Raw genomic sequence first — 8,416 nt, 5'->3', positions numbered from 1 at the left:
CCCTCCCCGCCAGCGGCCCCAGCAGGTGCCGCCCCTCCCCCCAGCCCGGCGCCCACTCTCCGGCCGGCCGCCCGCACGCCCTGTCTCCTCGCGCCCTTCCCAGAGAGCCGTCTCCCTTCTTTCCTACTCACCTTCCCGGGCGGCTCTGCCGCTTCCCCCCTGACCCCGCCAGCGGCCACAGTTCACACACACCGTCTCAGGTCCCGCACTCACTCTCCCTCACTCACACACACACACAGCGCGACCACGGCTCCAGGATGGCCCACATATTATGCGTCACTCGCGCGCGCTACGTGCCCTGCGCGCGCGCCGGCTTGGCGCTTGGCGCGAGGCTCGCAAGCAGGGGGCGGGAGGACGCCGGCGCCCAGAGGGGGAAATCAAAAGCCCCGGGGATGCCTGGGAAATGGAGTTCCGCGTTTAGGAGGGGCCCCGCCCCGTCCAGGTTGACGCATGTGCAGTTTGCGCCGTGCATTGCCTTACGGAATTTGTAGTTTTTTGCATAAACACGGGCTGCTGAGTACACATGGGCTGCTTCAGAAGGCTGAAAGGAAAAGTCAGGGACTTGACCCTTCCAAGGCCGGACTATAACCTCTCTGATAACCTTCTCGATGCCTTAGTCTAGCCTGTGTGTCAACACAGAGCCTCTGCTTTATCCTCCGATTTGCCCCATCATACTTAGAATGTGCTAAGATCTAGGAAAATATTTCCCGTAAACATATCAGAAATCATAGCATTTATTTCATAGAAGGCACCGTTTTATCTTGTTTTTTTTAAGAATTTTTAAATTTAATTTTATTTACTCATTCATCTGTTTTCATTTGACCAGAGAGAGAGAGAGAAAGAGAGAAACAAAGCAAGCCACCAGGTCTGGGACTTGAAGCATGGTTGGCCATGTGGGAGTGTCCAGCACCTTAACCACCATGCCCCCTCCTGGTCCTGGGCACTGTTTTGTTTTTTAAATCTTACTGTTCAAGACCTAGCATGTAGAAATCAATAAATATTTATTGCCAGGTATGACAGGTGAGGCAGGAAATGGAGATATCAAAAGTCCATAAGGAATGCAGGACTGCCCTCAGAGATCTAGTTCAACCCCCTTCATGTCATAGTTGGGGAAAGTAAGGCCCAGAGAGAGTTAGTGACTTGCCTAACACCACACGAGTCTGACCCAGGGACCTCCTCGTGGAAGCAATAGAAGATAAACGTGACTCCTCAGTTGAGCAGAATCTCGACCCTGAGATGCTCAACAAAAGTATATCCAGCCTTCAAGGCCTGACAGAGCTCATTATCTCTGAGTCATGAACAAGTGACCAGGCATTTCCTTTGAGTCCTCACAGCCAATATTTTCACATAGAAAACAGACACACAGGGAATCCACTGCCATGCTCAGACTCCACAGCTGGAAAGGAGCCTGAATGCTTCTCTTGATTCCATTCCTCTTTGGATTCCATCACCTGCTTTCCAGCAGAGAGTTCTTTCTACTCATTTACTTGTATAACTTGAAATAACTACTCAAGATACAGATTCTGCAATGTGTGGTGGCAATGCCATCCCCTCTCTGTCACCCTTTCTCCAGCCACAACACACAGCTAGCTCTCTTCTCTGTGCTTCTGGAACTTTGCCTATGTCAGTAATAGCCACTAGTATTTATTTACCTTGACTTTACTGCTTGCCCTGCTCAGCCAAGTATTTTAGCTGCATTCTCTCATTTAACTGTCACTGCCGTCCCACAGAGTAGCAATGGTTAGCCACCACTGCAGATGAGAAATCTGAACCAGAGAGGTGGATCAAGCGATGGTGCCCAGAGCCTGGAGCTCACATATAACCTGCCTATGCCTTTCCTGCAGCACTCCTATAGACAGCTTTCCTGCCTTGCCTCCCTGTAAAATTCTTTTTTGGGGTGAGAGGTTTTCGCTATAGGGCGCATGTGCTCGCCAGGCAGACAGACAGAGACATAGAGACAGAAAGCGAGAAATCACCCCCCCAGGGGGGATGGTCACGCCACAATCCCTTCTCCTCCATTCTCCTCTTGGGATCTTGGGCACGCACGCACACGTGCCCGGCGTGAGTTTTAAGCCACCAGGTCCGGGACGTGGGTTGACTACGTGGGAGTCCAGCGACATAGCCACTACGCTAACTGCTGGTTCTCCCTCCCTGTAAAATTCTTGAAGAAGGAGTGTTTGAACCTTAGTTATCTCTCCTCTGTCCATAGTCTAGCCAGCCCAATGGTGGCTTTGCACCAACTGTGTTCCTGAATGGTGGAGCCCTTGTGGGAACCCAGGGCCCAACCCACCCACTCTGGCACTGCCTCCGCTGACCACAAGATGGCACTGGTCCCCTTCAGAAACCCAGCCTGGGGTTTCAGGGTAGTAATGGGAGTGAGGGGCACCAAGAAAGGGCTTAGGAGAAGCCAGGACCCAGGAGACTGGGAAAGCAAAGCAAGGCTTGTGCAGCAGCTGCACCGTCAGAAATCTCTGCCTTGTGACTCCAGCAGTCTCCTCTTTCTCTGCTGACACACATACAGACAGCCATGCGCCTGTAAGTACCCCTGAATTCTCACCCTGGAAAGGGAAAGTGGCAGCACCCAGGCTTCCCCAGCTGCTCCTGTGTTCAAAGAACACTTATTAACAAGTTTCACAGCCAGATACATAGGGATGCACACCTGTGCACTAGGCCTACCTCTTGTGGCCAATATTTTCACATCTAATACACAATACAAACCCATAGATAATCAAAGCCCACACACCCAGTTTGGTTCTGGCATACCTGTTCCAAAGCACTCTCTCAAGAAAGGGATTTCTCGACTTCTTCAGTAGAAACCTCTGGACTCTCTACTGCTCTGCCTGTTCCCTTCTCCTCACTGGTGTACCTGAGAAAGCAGCACATACCTTGAAATGGTGAGGAGTCCTGCTTGCAGAGCTGCCCAGCAATAGGGAAGGGCAAGAGCAGCCCAGCCCTGGCCCCCGGACCAGCAGCTACAGATTTAGATATGCTCTACCTGAACTGGCCCCCAACTTCACCCACCTCATCCTGGGGCAGGAGAATCACAAACACAAAGTCCTCTGGGCCTCAAGCTGCTCTTCTGTTCTCCCCCCTCCCAGCACCTCCTCTTCCTAGCTCCCCTGACCCAGCTGCTCCTGCTAGACCATCCTCACCCTGGTGCCACCCCACAGCTCCTGTGCTTCCTCTTGCAATTCCCTGAGGCTGGGAGATGAGGGTGGCTGTCTCACACCTGCCCCTGCTGACTGGACCACACTGCTACTGCTCATGTCCAAGAGTGTCAGTGGCCACCAGGAAGAGGCTCAGGGCTACCCAGCTCTGGGGACACCAGCCTAAGACAAAGAAGAAATCCCAGTTGCTCAATAGATGTCCTGCCCCTGCCTGGGGACCCCTCCGACCCCGAAACAACCAGTAGAGGGGGCACTATCTCATTACCCAAGCGGTACACAAAAGGATGCTCCTGTCCAATTACATCACATCCACCACTGTCACCTTGCAGAGAAAGAAACGAAAGCACCATGGAAACTACAGCCTAAGCCCCTGCCTGGCTCAGGGCATGTGGCAGCTTCCATCTCCAGAAGTCAGTTCCCAACTTCATGGAGGGACCAGAGGCCTAAGTGAGAAACGAGACAGCTAACCCCTATTCCACCCCAGTTGCCATGTACCAGGGTCCCAGTCAGAGAGAGAAGCCACACCCAATATTTAGGACATGTACCCTTAAAATCCGTATGTATATAGTTTACATTAAGCTGACTTACCCTACCTTAGAGCCACAGACCCCAAGGACTCCCTTTCTTTGGCCCCCAGGACCTCACTTTAATCATCTGCAAAATGGTGAGAAACAATCAAAACAGCTGCTTCCCAACATCCTTAAAGATCAAACAGGTCAGGGGCTGGCAGGTGGCATAGTGGTTAAAGGTGCTGGACTCCCACATGACTAACCATGGTTCGAGACCCGGACCTGGTGGCTTGCTTTCTCACCCCCCCCACCCCGTCCCTCTCTGGTCAAATGCTCAAATTAAAATTTAAAAAGTTAAATAAAATAATTCTTAAAAAAAAAATCAAACAGGTCAAGCAGTCAAGTTCCTTATCTAAAAGCTGGTGATCTGGGTGGTATTGGGCTCAAATTTACCCCTTTTGGAACTTCATCATTGGTAGTTAAGGATGAAAAAAATACCTTTTTTTTTTTAAGAATTTTTAATTTTATTCATTGTCATTATTTTATTTTCGAAGTTGACCAGACAGAGAGAGAAAGAGAGAGAGAGGGAGAAGGAAAGAAAGCAAGCTGCCAGGTCCAGGACTCAAACCACTGTCAGCCATATGGGAGTCCAGTCACCTTAACCACCACGTCACCTGCTGGCCCAAGAAAATACTGTCTTTTACTGCTGGGAAGGGTTTGGAAGAGGACTAGCTCAATGCTTGAGTTCAGCTTTGAAGGCAAAAACAGACTTGGTTCTCAAACCTGGTGCTTTTGACGACCAGCAGCGGGACCTTGGCCTAATTACTTCACTTCCCTTGAGCTTCAATTTCCCTCGCTAGAGATTGGAAATAATACCTCCTTTTTGGCGTTGTAATGAAAATCACATGTGATAATGTGTATGCAGTGCTTAGCTTGGGGCCTGGCACACAGTAAGTGCCAGATAATTGATGGCTACTTCTACATTGATCGTTATTGGTGTATGACTATTCTTCCCGACCCTGGGTTGTGGTTGGTCTTTGCCCTCTGTCCTGCCTGCTGGAGGAGCTGGGACTCTCCACATTTAAGCGAGAAGTGAGCTTTTTACCAGAAAAAGCCTAGGGCACGTTTTCAGAAGTGCTGGAAAGCAGTGGAACGGGGGCGGGGGGATGGCCCACTTGTCCACTCTGTTCCAGCAGAGAATGGAAAACTGAGTGGATCCGAAGGTGGAGGTCAGAGGATCTGCTGTAGGCCTCTTTGCACCTGAAAAGGCTACAGCAATGTGAAGGGCAGTCAAGGTCCTGATGAGCCCCTTGGAAGTGAAGCGAGACCTGTTCCCCTCCCCAAACCAGTCTATCAACCCTTTCCAGAAGAAAGCATCTGGAACCTTTAGCCAAGCTTACTCACCTTCCTCCATGGAGTCCTCTGGTAGGACAGTGATGTCATAATCAAAGCAGAGGCCGGGGGGTGGCCAGAGATGGTATACACTGGACCAGTCTCGCCGTGGACAGGCCCAGCATGAAGCAGGAGGAGGGCCAAACTCTGCCTTCCAGGTACCCTCCTCCCACCCCAGGCCCAGATTCCCCTGCCTGGCTGCCAGTTATCATCCCAGCTGACTCCTCCAGCCCTCCCCTCCCTAGAGGCCAAGTTCTAGATTAGGGCTGGGGAACAGGTGCAGGGAAGGTTAGGAACAAGCACCCCAGGCACGTTTGCCCCAGGTTCTGGGTTGTAAATCCTTCTGGAGGAAATAATGGCGGAGTCGACATTGGGAATAAAGTACACCCGAGCTTGGCCTGGGTTCCAAGCTCCCAGAAGCCCCTGGATTTGGGACAATGCTTGTAGCCACCAGCTCTTTCTACGGGACTCGGGGTTCTCTGGCCTGATCCATTTGAAGGAACTCTGGGAACTACAGGAGCAGCTCCTGATGAAGACTCAGGTCAGATGAATCTTCCCTCCCTATTAGTCGTTTAATTTCCAAAGGGCCTAGAGAAGGACCGGTGGAGGCTGGTTGGACCCACTAGCACCACCTAGAGTAATTACCTCCTGCCCCTCCCCAAGCTGGCCACCTGGGGCCTGAACCTCTGAGAAATGTTTCCAGTTTGGCCTGGAGGTCTCAGTTAGGCCTGGGAGCCACGGTCATCAATGTGAGGCACATCTGAGGCGCGGAGGTGTCCTGGACTCTTACCGTGGGGAAGCTCTTTTTTCATTCCCTTAGAGGTGGGGATGTCTCTCTATGAAAAGCCACATGATGTTCCTGGGAGCAGTGCCTGCTGCCCAGCTCCTGCTTTGCCAGGTCCAGACTTGTCATAAAATGGCCTTTTATGAAGTCACAAAGCTGACTGCCTCCCCCAGGACAGGGCCCAGGACAATCACATACTAGTGGACGTAGCATGTGGGGAGGGAGGACTTCAGAAGCAGCCTTTGAGCTCTGGAGAGGAGAGAGAGTCATCAGACCGGCCTCAGCTTGTAGCAGGTACGGGGTGACTATTGGAGACCTGCTGAGGTCCGTTTCTCAGGCCTCATTCATTGCAGAAAGGTGAGAACAGCTGGGATCTGAGGCTGTGGTCCTGGCCATGGGCCTGTCCCTTGAGGCAAGGCCTTGAGACATGGCAGGGAGCAGGGAGGACCCTTTCCTCAACTAAGTACATATATGGACCCTAATTATTGATATTAACGCTATTCCATGGAAAAAGGAAGTTAAAACACCAGGCCATGGACTAGATCTTTCCCTCAGTGTGATCTGTCCATCCATGATCATCCAATTGAAAATTTCACCTGCTAGGGCCAGCAGGTGGTATGGTGGTTAAGGCCCTGGACTCCCATATGACTGATCACAGTTCAAGTCCCGGATCTGGTGACTTGCTTTCTCACTTTCCCTCCCTTTCTCTGTCTCTCTCTGGTCAATTTTAAAGAAGTAATAATAATAATCATAATAATAATAAATCAAATTAAATTAAATAATTCTTAAAAAAAAAAAAAAAGAAAATTCCACCTGCTTCCACTCATGGCCTGGTGGTAAAGGTGAGCTGGATCTCAAACAGAGAGGCACTTGATGAAAGCCTTGCTTTAAAAACAAATAAACAGGGACCAGCAGTTAGTATAATCGCTATGTTGCTGGACTTTTGTGTACTGCTTGGGTAATGACATAGTGTCCCCTCTACTGGTTGTTTCGGGGTCGGAGGGGTCCCCAGGCAGGGGCAGGGCACCTATTGAACAATTGGGATTTCCTCTTTGTCTTAGGCTGGTGTCCCCAGAGCTGGGTAGCCCTGAGCCTCTTCCTGGTGGCCACTGACACTCTTGGACATGAGCAGTAGCAGTGTGGTCCAGTCAGCAGGGGCAGGTGTGAGACAGCCACCCTCACCTCCCAGCCTCAGGGAATTGCAACTGAATTGCCTCAGGATTGAACTGGGGTTCAATCCTGGCCCTGGTGGCTTGAATAAATCCTGAGTAGATGAAGAGCTAGAGAAGGGATTGCAGCGAAACTGCATCATTGTATGTGTGGGGGTGAGGGAGCAGTACTTTCTTCTCTCTCTCTCTCTCTCTCTCTCTCTCTCTTTCTGAAGAGCACATGCGCCCTCTGGCCATTCAAAAAAGAAGGGGGTAAAAAACAGCCCACATGGCCTTGAGGTGCCCCATACCTATTGGCCTACTCAGAAGAAGATCTTCAGGAGCGGAATGGGGGTGCCCAGAGCCCACTCTCTCCAGAGTGCAAGGGCCCTCACTGCTTGAGGGGTCAACCAGGGAGAAGGTAGGAGGGAGAAAGCTTTATTTCATAAAGTATGGGAAGTCAGTCATTGCTGTGGAAGGTCAGTTTGTCTGAGGGGGATGGGAGAGGTACTTGACGAAAGCCTTGTTTTAAAAACAAGTGAGCAGGGACCAGCATTTAGTGTAATGGCTATGTCGCTGGACTACCATGTAGTCGACTGCGGTTCAAATCCCAGACCCAGTGGCTTAAACTCACGCCACATGAACAGGGCTAGCCAGTGGCGTGGTAATTACAGTGACTGCACCCTATGTGACCAGTTCCATGGTTTGAGTTCCAGACCTGGCAACCTGAAAGACATGTGAGGCACATGTGCATGTGTTTCCCAAATCCCTAGAGGGGAAGGGATTATTGTGGCCATCTCCCCAGGTGGTTCTTTCTCCCTTTCGTTCTTTCTTTTTCTCTGCCCCTAGTGAGCAAAAAAATAAATAAATAAACAAACCTGTGTTTTAAGTTAGGCTTTCTGGGCCAGCTTGGTGGCTTGGCTTGGTGGTTAAGGTGGTTGGATCCCACATGGCTGACTTTGTAGTTCAAGTTCCAGAACCAGCAGCTTAAGAAAATGTGCCAGGTGCATGTGGTGTGTGTGCCTAAGATCCCCGCAGGATGGAGGAGAAATGGAGGAGAAAGAGTTCAGCGGGATCACACACTGTTGGGGACAGCTTTCTCCCACTCTTGCTCTCTCTCTCTGGTGAGGGTGTGTATCCCCTGGCAAATTAAAAAAGAACAAAAATGGATAGCTTCAGAATGCCTTTTCTGAGGCACCTGACCGACTCTTGAGGCAGAGGGTGTGTTCAGCCTGTCTGGCCAAGTGGCCCCTGTGGGCAGTTCGCCCCATCCTCTATGATGTTCCTGATAGGAAAAGAAGATTCATTACTTTGGTGCCAAGGGTGTGGCCACCTGAGGCTGCTGCTTATAGGAGGAGGTGCCACTCTGCCCCTGGGCCCTGGGCATAAGGGTAGAAAAGCAGGAAAGGGGGGGGG

The 8,416-nt window shown here is 51.0% G+C and overlaps 1 protein-coding gene across 4 annotated transcripts in view; it reads right to left on the bottom strand.

Annotated features, from left to right (window-relative positions):
- Window positions 1–5,934, bottom strand: part of DCAF1 (DDB1 and CUL4 associated factor 1) — a 93,835-nt gene extending 87,901 nt beyond the window's left edge. For 3 of the 4 annotated variants that reach the window (XM_006169356.3, XM_006169357.3, XM_006169358.3), the window contains exon 1: window positions 5,859–5,934. In XM_006169356.3, coding sequence (XP_006169418.1) covers window positions 5,859–5,880 — 22 coding nt within the window. In that variant the 5' untranslated portion in view covers window positions 5,881–5,934. Of the gene's footprint in view, window positions 1–131; window positions 280–5,858 lie in introns of those variants that run through there. The other variant, XM_006169359.3, reaches the window with a different exon arrangement.
- Window positions 5,935–8,416: the final 2,482 nt, after the last annotated feature.

The sequence above is a fragment of the Tupaia chinensis genome, unplaced genomic scaffold, assembly GCF_000334495.1.
Source record: "Tupaia chinensis unplaced genomic scaffold, TupChi_1.0 Scaffold147003_1, whole genome shotgun sequence".
Taxonomy (NCBI): domain Eukaryota; kingdom Metazoa; phylum Chordata; class Mammalia; order Scandentia; family Tupaiidae; genus Tupaia; species Tupaia belangeri.
This window is presented reverse-complemented; position numbering and strand designations above follow the sequence as displayed.